Source organism: Takifugu flavidus, chromosome 10 (genome assembly GCF_003711565.1).
Source record: "Takifugu flavidus isolate HTHZ2018 chromosome 10, ASM371156v2, whole genome shotgun sequence".
Lineage (NCBI taxonomy): Eukaryota > Metazoa > Chordata > Actinopteri > Tetraodontiformes > Tetraodontidae > Takifugu > Takifugu flavidus.
In genome coordinates this window covers 3,729,594-3,747,253 of record NC_079529.1, presented here as the reverse complement: position 1 = coordinate 3,747,253, position 17,660 = coordinate 3,729,594, and the positions used below count along the sequence as shown (strand labels likewise).

At 48.4% G+C, this 17,660-nt stretch overlaps 3 protein-coding genes across 4 annotated transcripts; 2 read left to right on the top strand and 1 right to left on the bottom strand.

The window, feature by feature from the left end:
- Positions 1-204: 204 nt before the first annotated feature.
- On the top strand, positions 205-4,558 carry LOC130532668 (casein kinase II subunit alpha). 2 transcript variants are annotated; one of them, XM_057045421.1, is made up of 15 exons: positions 205-300; positions 1,054-1,145; positions 1,457-1,533; positions 1,670-1,798; positions 1,880-1,991; positions 2,081-2,182; positions 2,259-2,309; positions 2,390-2,449; positions 2,522-2,605; positions 2,690-2,800; positions 2,902-3,003; positions 3,179-3,279; positions 3,419-3,567; positions 3,637-3,726; positions 3,800-4,558. In XM_057045421.1, the coding sequence occupies exons 4-15, from the start codon at positions 1,698-1,700 to the stop codon at positions 3,913-3,915; spliced, it is 1,179 nt and encodes a 392-aa protein (XP_056901401.1). In that variant the 5' UTR covers positions 205-300; positions 1,054-1,145; positions 1,457-1,533; positions 1,670-1,697; the 3' UTR covers positions 3,916-4,558. The 2 variants fall into 2 exon arrangements, with proteins under 2 accessions (XP_056901401.1, XP_056901402.1); XM_057045422.1 differs by lacking the exon at positions 1,054-1,145 and having other exon boundaries at positions 231-300.
- A 520-nt stretch (positions 4,559-5,078) lies between these two features.
- LOC130532670 (serum paraoxonase/arylesterase 2-like) lies at positions 5,079-8,562 on the top strand. Its single transcript, XM_057045430.1, has 9 exons — positions 5,079-5,241; positions 5,352-5,422; positions 5,494-5,549; positions 6,251-6,413; positions 7,168-7,294; positions 7,395-7,598; positions 7,669-7,750; positions 7,983-8,111; positions 8,195-8,562. The coding sequence occupies exons 1-9, from the start codon at positions 5,165-5,167 to the stop codon at positions 8,354-8,356; spliced, it is 1,071 nt and encodes a 356-aa protein (XP_056901410.1). The 5' UTR covers positions 5,079-5,164; the 3' UTR covers positions 8,357-8,562.
- An 833-nt stretch (positions 8,563-9,395) lies between these two features.
- On the bottom strand, positions 9,396-13,308 carry LOC130532667 (potassium channel subfamily K member 5-like). The gene is made up of 5 exons (XM_057045420.1): positions 12,850-13,308; positions 12,237-12,348; positions 11,808-11,974; positions 11,571-11,739; positions 9,396-11,491 (listed from the first exon to the last, which is right to left on the bottom strand). Exons 1-5 carry the CDS (start codon positions 13,033-13,035, stop codon positions 10,761-10,763), a joined length of 1,365 nt encoding a protein of 454 aa, XP_056901400.1. The 5' UTR covers positions 13,036-13,308; the 3' UTR covers positions 9,396-10,760.
- Positions 13,309-17,660: the final 4,352 nt, after the last annotated feature.

Here is a 17,660-nt window from a genome sequence, read left to right as displayed (position 1 = left end):
CGCTCTCCCCATATTGAGCTCTCGGGCACCCCCTGCAGGGCGCTCTCCCCACATTAAGCTCTCGGGCGCCCCCTACAGGACGCTCTCCTGAGCTCTCGGGCGCCCCCTACAGGACGCTCTCCCCATATTGAGCTCTCGGGCGCCCCCTGCAGGACGCTCTCCCCATATTGAGCTCTCGGGCGCCCCCTACAGGACGCTCTCCCCATATTGAGCTCTCGGGCGCCCCCTGCAGGACGCTCTCCCCACATTAAGCTCTCGAGCGCAAGCGTCGCCATATTGACGTCCCAACAACGCTGAGAGGTAATCGCGTTATTTAACCACAAATCGTTCTTGATCGCGAACCCCCGCTGGATGTTTCTTGTGCGATGAGAGACGGCGTACAAGTGACTCCACCGCGGTATCATTCTACTGCTCGATCACAGCGTTTGTAGGCTGAAATTTTCGAGGCGTTGTCAGTCAGTGTGCCTCGACAGCCAGCAGGCTATTCACTCCCCGAGCCTGCTAGCTTAGCACTTTGAAGCTGGAGGAAATATGTTTCTTAAAAGCATATATACGTATGTGTCGCTTCGGAACTCGCGATATGGTGACACCGAGGGGGAGATGAGTCGTTTGGATTCGGCCGTGGCCTCATTTCATGCATTTATTGCGGTTTTAATCTTACAATTAAGCGACGAGCTAGTTGTGACTTTACAGCCGGCTTTTCCCACAGTCGATCACAAGCTAATGCTAACTAGCTGACCACCTTCCCGGTTAGCCGTTAGCTCCATTGCACTTGTTTAGGCCCTGCGCCATAGGGGTTGTGCGTAGTATAAACTAAGATTTTTGATTTAAGAGGTAATCCGGTAAACTCGCTACAAATGAACGGCTCGGTTTGAATAAAAGTGATTCTTTGTCGATTAGCTTATTTTGCTTCTGATAAACCCATTCATTTAATGTAGCTCAATACCCTAGCCTAGCTATCTTGGCTAACAAACCTTTTTTCCAGTTTACGCGTGTTAGCTTATTAGTCTATATTGATTTTTAATGATCGGACTTTCTGTCTTGTTTCAACAGGAAACATTGCCGTGTTGTAGCCCCCAGTGATGACTGTATTGAACCCTGTACCTCCTGATTAGACTGGTTGGATGCCCCCATTTAGCATTCAGGTTTCTACATTTCACACGCTACCTTTATATATAGATACACACACACACAGGCACCTTTTAGCTGCATTCTGTGGCAGCTTTTCTTCGGGCATAAGCGTATTTCATCAACATTTTGCAGCTTTCATCCAGTGCACGTAGTATATTTGTGATTTCACTTGATGAAATCTAAGCTGATCACTCGGATCGATCGATATTGGGTATTAATAAGCATGGGAGAATGTCCTCCTCATTCTGTGATTGATATTCCACGTCCAGTGCTCACGTTACGTTCACCTGATGACCTTCATGTGTGTGTTTCCATGTGCGTCTAGCTTTCACGTCACAAAGGCACCTCGGCTTGTCCTGTTCCGATTCATCCATCGCAGCGTTCCTGGAGGAAACCTCCCAGGTATCACGATGCCTCCTAATCACATTAGCTGCTTCCTTCCGCCTATTTTTAGCGGCACCAGCAGCCATTTTTGACACTTTATTGTCGTGGATTCACGTGAATTAACCCAATTTTCTCCTCCTGGTTCCGACTGAAGGAGATTTAGAGAAGATCTTGTGTAGAATATGTCTGGCCCTGTTTCAAGCCGCGCTCGAGTTTACCCAGATGTAAACACACAGAGACCTCGGGAGTACTGGGACTACGAGTCCCATGTTGTTGAGTGGGGGTGAGTCGGTCCGTTTGGTGTCTTAAATGTCCTCGTTATGTTTCCCGTTCAGTTTTTAACCCTGTTTCCGTTTGATGTCAGGAACCAGGATGACTATCAGCTCGTTAGAAAACTGGGACGAGGCAAATATAGCGAAGTGTTTGAAGCCATAAACATCACAAACAATGAAAAAGTGGTCGTCAAAATACTGAAGGTATGGAGATCAACAGGTTGTCGCGGTGAAACACCACCGGGGACGTCTCGTCTGTTGGACGTCTCGCTGACGAGTGTCTGTCTCCGCAGCCTGTTAAGAAAAAGAAAATCAAGAGAGAAATAAAGATTCTGGAGAACCTGAGGGGCGGCCCAAACATCATCTCACTGTTAGACATCGTCAAGGATCCCGTGGTAACTTTAGATTCCCTCACACACACACACACACGGAGCTCTCCGGCATTAACGTCTCCTCTTTTCTTGTCTCCAGTCCCGAACTCCCGCTCTGGTCTTCGAACATGTTAATAACACAGACTTCAAGGTAGCTGCCGGTGATCCGCCGCCACCTTCTGGTAGATTCTCACATTCGAACCACTCACATTGTTGTTTTCAACCCCGCAGCAATTGTATCAAACCTTATCTGACTTTGACATCCGCTTCTACATGTATGAGATCCTAAAGGTAAGCGTGGCGTCGCTCCTCTCCGAGCGCTAATCCAGGTGTTGACCCAGTGTTTTCTGTGTTTTCCCGAAGGCCCTGGATTACTGCCACAGTATGGGAATAATGCACAGGGATGTCAAACCGCACAACGTGATGATTGACCACGAACACAGAAAGGTACCGCGCTGCTGGCGTGACCCCATCAGGTGACCCACGGCATCATGTGACTAAACGCTCAACACCTTCCCTCTCTGCTGGCAGCTCCGGCTCATCGACTGGGGCCTGGCGGAGTTCTACCACCCCAACCAGGAGTACAACGTGAGGGTGGCGTCCAGGTACTTTAAAGGACCTGAGCTGCTGGTAGACTACCAGGTACGGCCCCGCCCCCTTCCCCCCTGCCGCCGCCGCGCGTTGACTGAGAACAGACCGATGAAGAGTCGGTTTCCTGCTCTAACGTCGCCTTTCGCCCGTAGATGTACGACTACAGCCTGGACATGTGGAGTTTGGGCTGCATGCTCGCCAGCATGATCTTCAGGAAGGAGCCGTTCTTCCACGGCCACGACAACTACGACCAGGTAAAAATGGCCGCCGCTTCGGCGCCGAAGCAAACGGGACGCTGGTTCTGTTCCCTGGTTACAGTTGTGAGGCCTTTTCTTGGCTAAAGCTTCCAGTTACAGCAGTTAACCACAGGAAATATGAAAGGTGAATTTAAAGGCTTAAGCTCCGCCCACTCTCTCGTCCACCGTGCAGCTCGTGCGCATTGCAAAGGTTCTGGGCACAGAGGACCTGTACGACTACATCGACAAGTACAACATCGAGCTGGACCCACGCTTCAATGACATCCTGGGAAGGTACCGCCTCCGTTTTATGGCCTCGCTCTGTGAGCTAACGCGGCGTCTGCTAACGCGGCGTCGGCTAACGCGGCGTCGGCTAACGCGGCGTCGGCTAACGCGGCGTCTGCTAACGCGGCGTCTTCTGCTCCTCCTCCAGACACTCCCGTAAACGGTGGGAGCGCTTCGTCCACAGCGAGAACCAGCACCTGGTCAGCACGGAGGCTCTGGACTTCCTGGACAAACTGCTGCGCTACGATCACCAAGCCCGCCTCACGGCCAGGGAGGCCATGGATCACCCCTACTTCTGTGAGATCTCTTCCTCTAGAACGTTCCGTGTTCCGTCTCCAGATCTAACTGAACCTCTGGTTCTTCCAGACCCCATCGTTAAGGACCAGGGTAGAGGGGCCACTCCAGGAGGAATGGCGGCCAGCTCCACACCCGTCAGCTCCTCGAGTATGATGGCTGGTGAGTCGCCTTCTGCACACACACACTCACACACACACACACACTTAACGAGACCCCGCCTCCTCTCTTGCAGGCATCACCTCCATGTCCTCCTCGCAGCCTCTGGCCAACATCGCCGGCTCTCCCGTCATCTCTGCTCCCAACACTCTGGCCACACAAGTCCCCGCGGCCACCGGCGCCCAGCCCTGAAGCCCCGCCCTCACCCGCGTCCGTGCGGCCACGCCCCGCTCGGCTCGCCGAGGGGCCGCGGCTCCTTTTTATGTTGAAGATAACAAAGATTTAAAGTTGCTTTTCACATTCAGTTATATTTTGACACCTGGACTTGACAGACACGTATTGCTGCACCTGTCAGGATTATTAGAATGAATTTGGGTGTGTTGACGATGTTTAGAACCTCTACTGAGATGTAGACATGAAGAGAATGGATAATAAACTTTATTTTGTATGTTCCAAATATTCAGTCTTGCTTGAAACTGTTTGGGGATCCTGCTGTAATACACTGTGAACCTTCCCACACCTTCAGGAGAGGAGCGTCGAGGAGCCCGCAGGACGCCGTGCACGGAGCCGCTGGGGCGTCCACATTGGGCGCTCTCAGTCTTGAATTGGACTTTAGATATTCTCCAGTTATTGGCAGGTTGCATGCACCAGAATGGCGGGGGTGAAGAGTTGCCAAGTCCATGTTGCTTTTCTCTTCTCTGTATGTGTTCATGTTTGTTTTTTATCAACTATCTTACATGAGTTTTCAATACAAACACGATTTTTGTAACTGTTTTATGTTGGGAGGCGTCATCACCCACGGATCCAAGTTAAGAAATAAACCATTTAAACAGGGTTTTCCAGACACTGCATGTGATGTGTTGAGTAGATGCGTGACCCCCCCACACACGTGCACAAGTCTATATATGAGCTGTGCGCGTCCTGTGCGCTGGCGCGGCACTAAATGGGGAAAATGCGACAGGTGACGCGCATCTGGAGCCTTAATGGTGCCGTCTGAAACTTCTACTAGCCAAAATTGTATTGGAATTACCTCAATAAATCAATAGGAGCGGAGTGGTTTTATGGTAACTGATGCGAAACGTGCAACAAAATCAGATTAAAGCGACTCGTCACGTGGTGTGGAGTGTAATGGCTCCAGTGGTACGTTCACTGCCTGTGGGAAAGCGCGCCATTAAACCATATCGTATCGAGTCACCCTGAACCCGAGTCCAATCTACACATTTAGAGTGAACCGCCTGTACATGCGGCTTCAATCAAACGTGAACGCGGAAGAAACCGCTGCGACAACTAGCGACGCTCAAATAAATCCAAGCGCAGAGCTGTTATTTCCGAGCGTTCTTAAAGGCGTCGCGGCTGCACCAGCACGCCCTTTACCCCGCGGGCGGCTGGAGTTGTCTGACCTGTTGGTAGTTTGCGCGTGTGGCACGGACCGTTTCTAAACATGGCAAAGCTCGTGTGCATCTCAGTTGTAATTGCTGCCTTGGCTGCTTTGCTCGGAGAGAGGACAGTGAGCTTCAGGTGAAACGTCGAAACTCTCCCCAACCGCTTTGGTCACACATTCTAATGTTTTTCTTTTCTAACCACCCCCCCCCCCCACACACACACACACAAAATAAACACCACTGCAGAAAAAGGGTTCTTGCGTCAAACGAGCTGGTCCAGAACCATCTACCCAACTGTGTCCTGCTGAAGAATGTGGGTAAGTTGAAATGTTTGCGTCAAAAATACGAGTTGGAGAGGAGATCGAGTAACTCTCGACTGGTGTTGCAGAGGACGGTGCAGAGGATATAACGATCCTTGGAAATGGGCGTGCGTTTATCAGCAGTGTAAGTATGAAGTTTGAGAGAAAGTGGCCCGAAATAAAACCTTCAGGTGAGCAGAACCCGAGTGTTGGATCAGGCATCGTGTGACGTTTTATCTCAGTTCTTTTTTTTTTTAGGTCCATTCTTTTTAATAACAACTTTTATCAGTTTGTAAAGTTCAGTTTATGTCAGTGAACCTGCATAATTCACAACGTTCGGGCCTCAGAACTCTTTGCCCTCTCTGCACCTTTAGGATTTGCTTTTTTCCTGTCGAGGTCAGGGGTCATGGACCTTTCTCCGCTATCACAGACACTAAAATCTGCTTAAATGAGGCGTTTTGGTTCTCCCACATCGCCGTGTCGCTCAGCGTTAAATGAGCCGTCCAGCAGGAAGTTTAAGTACGTCAGCGCGACCATTTCCTGCAGCACAGACCCTCACGGATGGACGTGTGTAATTTAGTCTAGACAACCAAGTCCAGGAACCCATTCAGAATTAGGGAATTAGCCGACAGTCACGGCTGCTCCTGGTGTGGATTTGTGTGTTTCCTCTTAACTTGTGTAGAACCTGCGGTCTAAAGGTCTGTGACGCTTGTTTGGGAATGATCTGCTGTCTTTGTGGATCCCCCAGATCACAAGTTCATCACCAACGATTGACCTTTTATTTATTTATTTATTTATTTTTATTTTTATTTTTTACTGTCCCTAACTTTAATTTGTGATCTGAAGGGCCTGAAATATCCTACGCTTCCATTCTCGGATGTTCCGGGGAAGATCCTCTCCCTCGATCTGCAAGATCCCCGTTTAAAACCAGTGGAGCTCCGCATGCCCCGAAACTTTGATCTTGAATCATTTAACCCTCACGGCATCAGTGTGTACGAGGATCAGAGTGGTGAGTCTCCAAACGTGTTGTCGTACAGCTTGAAGCACGTTCTGTAGCTCCACACCCTCCCTAGCTCCATACCCTCCCTAGCTCCATACCCTCCCTAGTTCCATAGCCTCCCTAGTTCCATAGCCTCCCTAGTTCCATAGCCTCCCTAGTTCCATACCCTCCCTAGCTCCATACCCTCCCTAGTTCCATACCCTCCCTAGTTCCATACCCTCCCTGGCTCCATACCCTCCCTGGCTCCATACCCTCCCTGGCTCCATACCCTCCCTGGCTCCATACCCTCCCTAGTTCCATAGCCTCCCTAGTTCCATACCCTCCCTAGTTCCATACCCTCCCTAGCTCCTTACCCTCCCTAGCTCCATACCCTCCCTAGCTCCATACCCTCCCTAGCTCCATCCATTTGGAGTTCATTCTCTTCACCTTGCTGCAGTTTCAGTTCAACTTGGCGTCTCTTTAAAACAAATAAACCAGCAGAACACGTTGCAAAACTTGCATTGCAAAAAAATAAATAAAATCCCGGACTGTTGGTTTTGGCGTAACTCGAGTATCGATCAATTGTTAACATCATCTCTAGCACGGCATATTGCTGACTGGGGTGTGTGGGTCGTAAACTACAGCATTAATGACGACATTGAGTGAACTAAACAGGGAACAGCTAAGCTCCCTTATTGCGACAGCCCTATGGAATGGCATACACCTTAAGGGGGTTATTTTGGACAGGTTTTTTTTACATTTTTCACATTTGTCCTCCTATCAGATGACACCGTTTACCTGTTTGTCGTCAATCACCCTCAGCACCAAAGTCAGGTGGAGCTGTTCAGGTTTGTGGAGGACGACCTCTCCCTGGTTCACTTGAAAACCATCAAACATGAACTCCTGCACAGGTAGAACCTCTTAACTGCCCCTTCCCCCCAGCTGCTGCGCTCTTTGTAGGTCGCGTGATGAACATGGTCATCTTGTTCTCTCTCTGATCGGTCCCTCCAGCGTGAACGATATCGTTGCCGTGGGGACGGACTCCTTCTATGCGACCAACGATCATTACTTTACCCAGAAACTCCTGGCGTCTTACGTGGAGCCTTTTCTGGGCCTGGCCTGGTGCAACGTTGTTTACTACAGCCCCAAGGAGGTCAAAGTGGTCTCCGAAGGATATGACTTCGCTAATGGAATCAATATCTCGCCAGACAAAAAGTAAAACTGTAAAATAGTTATAACATAGTTATTACGTTTTTATACCTGCCTCATTTATTATTTTTTTCAGACATGTGTATGTGGTGGATTTGTTTGGCCACAATGTTCACGTGCTGGACCGGAATGAGGACAACTCCCTGGTCCCTGTGAAGGTCAGTGATGATGATGATGATGATGATGATGATGATGATGATGAAGTTCTCATATCTTTGCCAACATATATAAATAAACCAACATTATGGGCTTGTTTCCATATTCACGGGTTCAAACGGAGCGATGCTGCTAAATGCTAACAGGCTCAGTCGCGTTGTTGCTCATCGTTGTCCAACTGATGATGGAAAGCGAAGCAGCATGATGCTAAACGCCGCGTCGTCTCCCTCCCAGCGCGTGGATGTGGGCTCACTCTGTGACAACGTGGAGGTGGACCCACAGACGGGCGACCTGTGGTTGGGCTGCCACCCCAACGGAATGAAACTCTTGATGTATGACAGCATAGACCCACCCGGCTCAGAGGTGGGTCCCGTTAGTGAATCTGATCTGGATCACGTGGAATCGGCCTCTTCTCTGGCTTCTGCTTAACCTTCCGCCTTCTCCAGGTCATCCGAGTCCAGAACGTTCATTCTGCTCAGCCGGAGGTGACGCAGGTGTACGCCGATGATGGAGGCGTGCTGGTCGGCTCCTCTGTAGCCGCCGTCTATGGTGGGAAACTGCTGATCGGCACCGTGTTTCACAAAGGCCTGTGTTGTGATCTGAAGTAGGCGGCGACCATTGGACGTCACGGCGAGACGATTGTCGTCAGCGCAGCGCTGATTTGGGATCTCGTGGGTTTGGGGCAGGACGAGGTCGACCCGATCAGCTGTGTTTATTGTGATCGGATCAAAACCTCTTTGTTGCTGGTAACCTGAAAGCTGTAAACATGCACTATTTAATGTGTTTGGATGTGAATAAAGGAGTTGAGACTCGTCATGTTTGTGTCATAACTCTGGACCTTTGAGCACATTCTGTGATGGAGGTTCTGTTTTTTGCACTATTTGGTGTGAATAAGGTAGATTTTGTATGTTGAGTGAGAAGCAGCTGAAAAACCTTCTGTGATCCGGAGAGAACGGCCGACTGAACAGTTGCGTGTAGCAACAAGTCATATTTTGTTTCTCGGCCTACAAGAAAAGCCGGTTTGTTCAGTTCTGCGACACAGTGTTGCTGAATCTTATCTGCTGTTTAGACCAAAGTATTCAAGTTGCCCAAAAACGTTCTGTGTCGTAGGGTTGGATTAACGGAGGCTGTAACGCTGCTTCCTGTTGTGCAGCCACGCACACACCGGCGTGACCTTTGACCCTTAAACATGGAGCCATGAAGATATCGCTGCTGCTGCTTTTAAAACGTTTGTCGCACACAGATTCCTGATTCTGTCGCACACCTGACCTGTCGGTATCTGGAGTATCCTGGTAGGCCCGAGTGTGGAGCGGAGGATATGACGGTACTGAGAGACGGGCCGGCGCTCCTGAGCCCAGTATGTGACTGTTACTGGGACCAGAGAGGAGCCTCAGAGAACCAGTCAGCAAAGTGGCTTTTGGTCTCCACAGGGGTTAAAGTTCATTCTCAGAGGAGCCTGGAGGCTGCATCCCAAACCCAGTTCAAAAGAGCTGCAGGTCAGGAAACCTGGACCTGGACTCCTTCAACCCTCACGACATCAGCGTACACACTGATGACGCAGGTGACCCACGAATCCTGGAAAAATCCATCACTTCCCCTTCAGCAGCTTAGTTATATTTAGTATTTTCATTTTCTTTATACACACAATTTTCGATTGGAATAGTTTTGTTTATTCTAAAATATTGAGACAACAAAGATTGAACCACATGTCACACACATTAGACTGGTCTGAATCACGAGTCAGGCGTTATCATGCTGTTGTCACTTTGTTTTAAAGATCTGCACGTGTAAAGAAAGAAAGGCGACACATTGTCGTACAGCAGACATCACACAAAATCACCATTGTGGGTTTCAGATACGGGTTTCGTACCTAACGAGGACTTAAGTCACTTTTAGCGAGCTGACAGTATTTTTCCGGACTGTGACGCTTCCGCAGGAACGTTCGGATCATCAGAGTTGCCGCCATCCCAGCAGAGGTCCCACTGAGAACCACCCAACGCGTCAGCGACGTGTCAGACGACTCCATCGACCTGTTTGTCATCAGTCACCCTCAGCACCTGAAGCTCTTCGCCCACCCTCTGCTCCAGAGATGCCCACACCCTGCCCACGTGAGGAGCCCCCTCCCAACACGGCTGCTTTTCACTCTCTCTAAAAGTTTTCTGAACCTGTGATGCACCTGTAGGTACATTTATATTGACCAGGACATAGAGACAAGACGGGAGCGGTTAGCTTATCTCAAGCTAATGAACGGTTAAAAAACTGGCTACATTTCACATTGAGGGGACTACATATATATATATATATATATATATATATATATATATATATATATCCTCATCATTGATAAAGAGGCATTAATCCCAGATGGTGGATTATTTTATGAAAAATGTGTGTGTTGTGTGTCAGTTGTGCCACAAAATTCTGTAAGTTGCTCCCAGTTTGTTTAAAATTACTGGCTGTAATGTTTGTGACCCAGTCTGTGTGATCATGTGGAGGTGGACCACAGGACGGGTGACTTGTGGCTCGGCTGCCATCCGAACGGCCTCAAATTTCTGAAGTACGATCGTGGGGATCCTCTGGGGATCCACCGGGGATCCTCTGGGCTCAGAGGTTAGTGATTTCTTTGATTTTTCCTTTTGATGGGTGAGCTAATGTGGTATTTTCAGGTTGTAATGCGGAATTTCCCGACTTCTCCCTCCAGGTCATCCAGATAAAGAACCTTCACTCAGAGCGACCTCTGCTGAGCCACGAGCACGTCGATGACGGTCATGTGATCACAGCCGCCAGCGTAGCAGCTCCCCATGAGGGGAAATGGCTCATAGGCGCCAGTATCCACAAAGCTGCTCTGTGATCTTAAATAATCAGCATATTCAACCCGTTAACCAACGTATGGAGTCATGTGACCTCAGCTCAGGATTTGCAACATTTCTGATGAACGGTACCTTTGTAGCTCATTTTAAACTTAAGACCAATAAAGTGGGTTCGTTTTCTGGCTGATTCATCAAACCTGTTTTACCTTTGATCCTCCTCATCTGGCTCTTTTCTTCTGTCGTCTTTCAATTTGATCAAATCTTCCTCCGTCACCTTGTAAATTTGGAACCTGAGCGCTTTGGCATTAGAGCGCTGCACGCTTCTGTCCTCTCGCGCCTCTTTGGGGGGGGCAGCAAGGCCGACGGGGGAACCCCCGTCCTCAGACGCACCGCCCTCCTTGTGCTCCTCGTGTTCCGTCCTTGAACACTCTGTAGTTTCAGTCGTGCCGCTGCTCACGCTGGTCAGACCGTCCTCCTCTTTCTCCTCGCGCTTGGGCGTGACGGAGCTCATGAACACCTCGCTGATGCTGATCAGGCGTCTGTGCCGGGGGGAGTGATCCAGGGTCAGGATGTTCGTGGACACGATGTCGCTGCAGCTCTTGGAGCGATTCATGTTGTCCTTGCTCTTAGTTTCCTGCGCCGCGGCTCCAATCTGCTTGATGATGGTGCTGTAGTCGACCTCCTTCGGAAAGTTGAAGATGTCTATGACGTCGGGATTCACCCCCTGTGTGTCCTTGTCCTCCGGGGGCTTGGGCTCCTCCTGGTAGAAGTGCCTGTGCCTTTGCCTCCGTCTTTTCTTCAGCACTTTGTGAGCTTCCACCACCATGTTGACGTTCCAGCTGAAGAACAGGGAGAGCCAGGCGAGGCCCATGTAGATCCACAACTCTGCAAATGTCCTGTACAGTCTGGGATAGTTCATCTTTGGGTTTACACCTGTAACAGCGGGTAGAGCGTCACCTTAACGACCTTAACAAACAACACCAGAAGGTTTGGAGCCTGAAATGAAACCAACCTGCCACATAATCCCCAAAACCCACTGTTGTCAGTGTGATGAAGGAATAATAGAGGCCTTCCAGGTAACTCCAGTCCTCCATGTACATGAAAACAACAGGAGGGAGCACCAGGTGCACCAGCAGCCCCCACAGCAGGAACAAGGCCGTGCAGGTTAACTGGACCCTTTTCTGAAAAACACACCCAAGGTTCAGGCCAGGCCAGCGTTTCACACCAATCACTTGACTGGGATTCGCACCACTGAGACGCCTTTACGGATCAGGATTCCAGACAGACGTTTGGCTCGGTCTCCGAAGAATGAGCCCAGTTCGCTTATCCACACCAGACACAGGGGGATCCCGCACAGCCCGTACAGGATGCAGAAAACACGTCCGCTCTTAGTTTTGGGAGCAACATTGCCAAAACCTGCAGGTGACAGGAGACGTTAAGACGAATGACGGACCCCTTTTACACCATTTTGAACTCACAACGCCTGAAGTGTAGAGAAAACAGTTGTTTACTGTCCCGCTCCCACACAGTTCTGACTAATAACTTCTCAATTCCCTTTTGGAATAAGGTTTTCTTTATTCCTTCTACTGCATTCAGTCTTCAGTCATGCAAAAACTCACTCCGCGGGTTTCTCCCTTTTATCTGAAGCTACATGGAAATCACAAGAGCTCGTGCAAACCGATAGTCGTGACAATGGTTGATGCAAAGATGACGGAGTTCGCCCAGTCCCACGTGTTCCGGTGGATGTCCCCAGCGATGGTCACGCCTTGCCCCGCAGCCTCTGACACTGTCTGGGTAGAAGAGAACCAGTCAAGGACCCGTCTTGGGGCTTGCTCTAACCTGCACCATGTTTTTTTTCCCCCCGCCAGGTTTCTTTTGCCAGTGACAGGAGCGGAGCCGTGGCACGCCTTGCGCAAACACGACGGCTCTCACATTGTTTCAATCACGAAGCCCAAACGGCTACAGCGTAAGAATGAGAAGAACTCTGTTCACACCGAGTCTTCCGATTCCATCCAAACGCAGGTTAAATTCATTTATTCCACGAGAATTTGCTGTTTCTAGGCGCGCGTAATTTCACCGAAGACGCAGACCCCACGTTCGGCCACCTCCTGCGTGTGTTTAAAATACATTTGTTGGAAAGACGAGATAAATGCCGTCTATGAAATATTATATATAAGTAAATATATACAAAGTTACCCGAATGAAGCACAATAAGGACACATAATCTCAGTCATGACTTCGTGGCAGGATTAAAAAACCAAAAGCCAGAAAAAAACAAAACTCGCTCGTACCTCCAAAATCTCATCCAGGTCGGCTTTAGTGAGGCACTTGTACTTTTTCACGATGTTTTCTTTTTGAAGGGTATACCTGTCCCTGGCCGACTGCCAGTTCGGCTCTTCGAGAATCTGGAAGATCGCGGCCCCGATCGACAGGTAAAAAATAATACAGGAAGTTAGAAACGGTCCCTTTTCAGCCATATTAAAACCATAACTTCAGGCCAGGCGTAGAGCTGCTCCTGTCCTCCAGCGGACTGGTGTCACCCTCCTCTGCTGTCTTCCTGTTGCAGCATAATGGCTCGTTCTCAGGCACAGATAGAGCTCTATTGTTCGGGAGGATCATTCCCACTCACATTACGCAAATGTCCCGGAAAACCTGCCCTACCGCGGTGCCAATGGTAACTTCAAAATTCACCAAAGCGAATGTGTTCCACAAGTGAAATGAGGTTATATCCCCCCCACCCCCCCTAAAAAAATAAATCACTAAATGGTGCTTTCTTAATTAAAATAAAAACTATTCAAATCAATTTGCCTCGCTTCAGAAGTAACTCTAACTACTTTTTTTTGGCTTTTGGTGGGTTACTGTTTCCTCACGATGGCAGAGCAGTTACATGCAATCATAGAAACACTCGATAAGGGAGGGGGTGGGGGGGGGGGGGGGGGGCATGCCTTAGTTACCCCGGCTGGGGTGGGTTTTACGCCCTTCTGTCAACTATGTAGCCAACAGTTGCTGTTATCTTCAAGGGTGAGTCCAGACTGGGAGACTGGGAGGATCCTCGCTGCTCCGTGTGATAATGAACCAGAGCCATTATCTATCTATCTATCTATCTATCTATCTATCTATCTATCTATCTATCTGTCTGTCTGTCTGTCTGTCTGTCTGTCTGTCTGTCTGTCTGTCTGTCTGTCTGTCTGTCTGTCGTCTGTCTGTCTGTCTGTCTGTCTGTCTGTCTGTCTGTCTGTCCGTCCGTCCGTCCGTCCATCTATCTATCTAGCTAGCTATCCAGATGTTCCAGCTGTGGGTCAGGTTTCCATGTCACACACTTCAGGAAGTGTGTGTATCCTGAGGTGTGTAAACACACACTAACCCTGCAGTTTTGCACTCTTGTGGCACCGATAAGGAATTCCTCTTGCCAACATGCCGTTAAAGACGGAATTTGTTTCACTTTCATCACCAGCTGCCCTCTTGGCGCTTGGTGCGCTCGCGCGACTCAAAGAAATAGAATAAACTTTAATCAAGCATAGCAAAAAAAAAAACAACCAAAACAACAACAACAACAACCCCAAACCCACAAAACACAATGCATCTGTCTTTTTTAAAAACCTATTTACATTTAATGCTACTACTGCACGTTGCTTTACTACTTTTCCTGAATGAAAACAGAAATGAGAATGAAAAAGTGACGCCCCCCACCTCCACCTCCACCCCCACCTTTGCTCTCCACCCATCACTTTGGTGCTGCGTCACAGCTGCGACACCCGCCTGTGTGAGCAAACCTGAGCGACGCGCTCCAAAATCCACCCAGAGGGGAACCAAGTGGGATCATGGCGTCAGATCAGGAGAGACACCGCTGAGGGGACGTGTTGGCCCAGGTAGGACTCATGCGCTCACGCGTTGGCGTTGGGTCGTGGCGCACACCTTTGCGCGGTCGCATTATTAAGAAATCCGATATGTCTCCGGTGCTTGGGGCGCCGGGAGTTCACTGACTTTATCCGCAGATTGTGTCTGATGCCGGAATCCTTTATTTAAAAACGAACCACAACGGGAAAAAAATAAAGATGAGTTGAAGGTCAAAACTGCCGGATTATTTGTGCTAATGTGAAAATTCTGCTGTGACTCTGAAAGGCTGCGTCTATTTTATTGGACAGAACAGTTTAGGACAATTAAAGCAACAGTATAAACACAAGATTAAAGCAGTTTATGCATTTTTTCGGTTATCTGTTGTACTATTAAGTGCATTTTTCCTCTTGGGGAGTTCTTTATGTTCTCAGGATACCTGAGCAGTGTGTAATATTACTTTTTAATGTTACTGTTTGTACTTAATAATGTTTTCTTTCTCATGTATGTACCATTTATCTTCTTTAATCTGGCTTGATCGTTGTGGATCTACGGGACCTTCTACCACCCTTTGATGTGAGTATCATCATTTTAATAAGTTGCATAGTGAAAACTATTAGTATTATTTATTTTGGATTTTTTTGTGCAGACCTGACCGACCTCATATATAAAAGGAAAATGCACAAAACAGGCCTCTCATAAGTTTGATCAGGATACAAACTGATCAGATAACTATTTATGTTGCATTTAGCCACACCATGCATTTCCTATGCAATGTACAATAACTCTGAAGATACTTTGCATTTCACTGTAACCTCCTGTTGGTAGTTGTTATCCACCTAGATGCAAATATAACCTGTCGTTTGCTGGCAGGTTTAATTATTGAGGGGAAAAACATGGAAAGGCAGCTTTCTTTCGACCTGTCGGCGTCCACATCAGGCTAGTTTTGGGAGGGGTAGTTTCAGTGTGTCACCCTGAGGCTCCTGGATGCAAACACCTCTTTATCTGCCACCAACACATGCTCTCAGCAGGCCGTAAGCAATGGTTTACGTAGATTAGTCCGCTGTGGGATTCCCTCTCTTTTTACTAAATACTACATTTTCATATATCATATCACACCTTTATGATGACGCTTAAAAAACACAAGTATCCTCAAAAAAAAATCAATTAAATTTTGTAATCCAATATCATGTTTTGCTCCAAAGTCTGCAGCCATAACTACTGTCGTAAAAAATACAACTGTGCCTAATCAACAGTAAAAAGATTTATGAAACAATGTCTCTAAAATGTACATAACATTTATTCGAATGCGCCTCGGTGCAGTTTGTAAACTTGCATCAAGTTAAGTTGTTACCTGTTAGCACGCCTCCTCGCCACCAGGGGGCAGTAAACACCAATAAACGTTAGTCTTTCCTGCAGCGTCGCCGCATGAAGCGCAGTGTTGGATGTAGTTAGGTGGCCCAGAATGTCCAAAACAATCAGCTCAAAATCCAGTGAGCTCCGAAAGAAATGCCTTTGCAAGAAACCTCGGATGACATCCAAGTGCTTGCATATTAATAAGGATTTAATCTCTACATGTTACTTCTACAGCAACTTCCTCAATGCAATTAAATCAGCCGCAACATTTTTTCTTTGTTGTTGTTGTCAGTCCTGTTCTATTTTCTGTACAGCAATTCAGGATGCACCTTGTATATGACAGGATGTCCTGACCTCTGCAACTTCAGGATGTGTAACGTAAATTCTCTCTGGTGTGTTGGAGAGAGAGAGAGTTCAGTCATGGCCTGGAACGGGATGGCCAGACAACATGTCTGCCTGCAAGAAAGGGCGCGGGCAGAAACACGGGACGTTCCTGCTTCATTAATAGTTTATAACTTAATGGTGCATCATGAATATTGATGTGCTGTTGCCATCCATGCCTTTAGTGCTTTTGAAAGCTCACATGTGCCGCTCAGATGACACACTTACAAGCTGTGCTTGTCTTGCATGCACGCGACGGCGGTATTCTGAGCCTTTTCAATGCTGCTCAGGTTGTTTTTACAGGAAGATGCACGAGGGAAGGAGGCGCGGCATGTGTCCGGTATCCAGATGCGGCATTCAAAGTCGCAGAGATGAATTAGGATGTGGAATGGGCCATTATGCAATCACTCTGTGATGGAGCCAGAGAGGGATAAAGCTGTTCCAAACAAACATAACCCCCCCGTGCACCCGCCAGTGGCGGCGCCGCTGCGTGTGCGTGTCTGCCCCGCTTCTGAAAAATGATGGAGAAACAAAGCGTGTGTCGGTGTTAAGGGTGTGTCTGGCCAGAGCCTGTGGTTTGGGTCTGTCACGGTCTCCAGGGACTGTGGTTCTGTAAGTGCTGCTCTTCTTCTCCTCCCACTCCCTCTCTCTTTTTCTCTCTCTCCTCTGTCTCTCCGTCCTCTCTTGGGTCCACCTCAACACCTGCTCCTTGCAGCAGGGCAGGGCAAGGCAGGGGTTTCCAAGCAACCAAAGGCTAGGCTAGCACTTTAGCCTGTTTCTCTTGATTATGTCTCATACATTTCTATTCCATGAGATTCTATTTTTTCCCCTCTCTGTCAATGAATTACAATGCTAAACACTGCAGCAGTTGTGCCCGCCGTGGCACCACTGTGTCACCACTGTGTACAGTGGCCAAAGTCCACCAAAGAAAACGTGATTATCAGCCATTATTGCACTAAAGGAAACGGCGCAATACTCATGCAGCCTCTGCTGAACTGTAAAACACGAGCTCGGTAGGTCCGTTCACTCTGGAAATCATTTTCTTTTTCTGTTTTCTGAACTGTTTGGCTGCTTAAAAATTATGTGAGACCGCTGTGCCTGTGAGACAAAGGTGGTGATTCTATTCGCCTGTGGGAATAATGAACTCCGCTACCCCCACCCCACTTCTCTTGGCGTATGAGCCGTATGGCCTTAATGGGGTCAGGCAGATGGGTGGGGACCGTGCCGGGGGTCCATAAAGACAGCTTGATTGGACGCACATGTGACGTGCTGGTTTGTTTTTGAATATGTAGATAAGATGTGTGTGCTGAGGGGGGGCATTAGCTTTAGCCTTAACTTTAATCGTTAATAAATAGGAGATTGCTGTTTATACAGAAGAGGACAGTATGCTGATGATTGTAGGCAGTTCTCTCCGTACCCCTGCCTTTTTTGTGCAACTGTCCTGTAACTGGACGTTGGACCGTGTTAATATTTGCCCACCTTATTCCATGTCTGGGTTTTGTTTTATCTGGCACTACCGCGTTGTCCTGGA

Bases quoted from the DNA above. Each gene is read 5' to 3' on its own strand.
- LOC130532670 (XM_057045430.1), top strand. From the start codon at position 5,165: ATGGCAAAGCTCGTGTGCATCTCAGTTGTAATTGCTGCCTTGGCTGCT. The intron at 5,242-5,351 runs GTGAAACGTCGA...ACACCACTGCAG, and splicing joins GAGAGGACAGTGAGCTTCAG to AAAAAGGGTTCTTGCGTCAA. The intron at 7,599-7,668 runs GTAAAACTGTAA...TATTTTTTTCAG, and splicing joins AATATCTCGCCAGACAAAAA to ACATGTGTATGTGGTGGATT.
- LOC130532668 (XM_057045421.1), top strand. From the start codon at position 1,698: ATGTCTGGCCCTGTTTCAAGCCGCGCTCGAGTTTACCCAGATGTAAAC. The intron at 2,801-2,901 runs GTACGGCCCCGC...TTTCGCCCGTAG, and splicing joins AGCTGCTGGTAGACTACCAG to ATGTACGACTACAGCCTGGA. The intron at 3,727-3,799 runs GTGAGTCGCCTT...CCTCTCTTGCAG, and splicing joins CTCCTCGAGTATGATGGCTG to GCATCACCTCCATGTCCTCC.
- LOC130532667 (XM_057045420.1), bottom strand. From the start codon at position 13,035: ATGGCTGAAAAGGGACCGTTTCTAACTTCCTGTATTATTTTTTACCTG. The intron at 12,349-12,849 runs GTACGAGCGAGT...TCTTCTACCCAG, and splicing joins ACCTGGATGAGATTTTGGAG to ACAGTGTCAGAGGCTGCGGG. The intron at 11,975-12,236 runs GTTTGCACGAGC...TGTCACCTGCAG, and splicing joins AACCATTGTCACGACTATCG to GTTTTGGCAATGTTGCTCCC.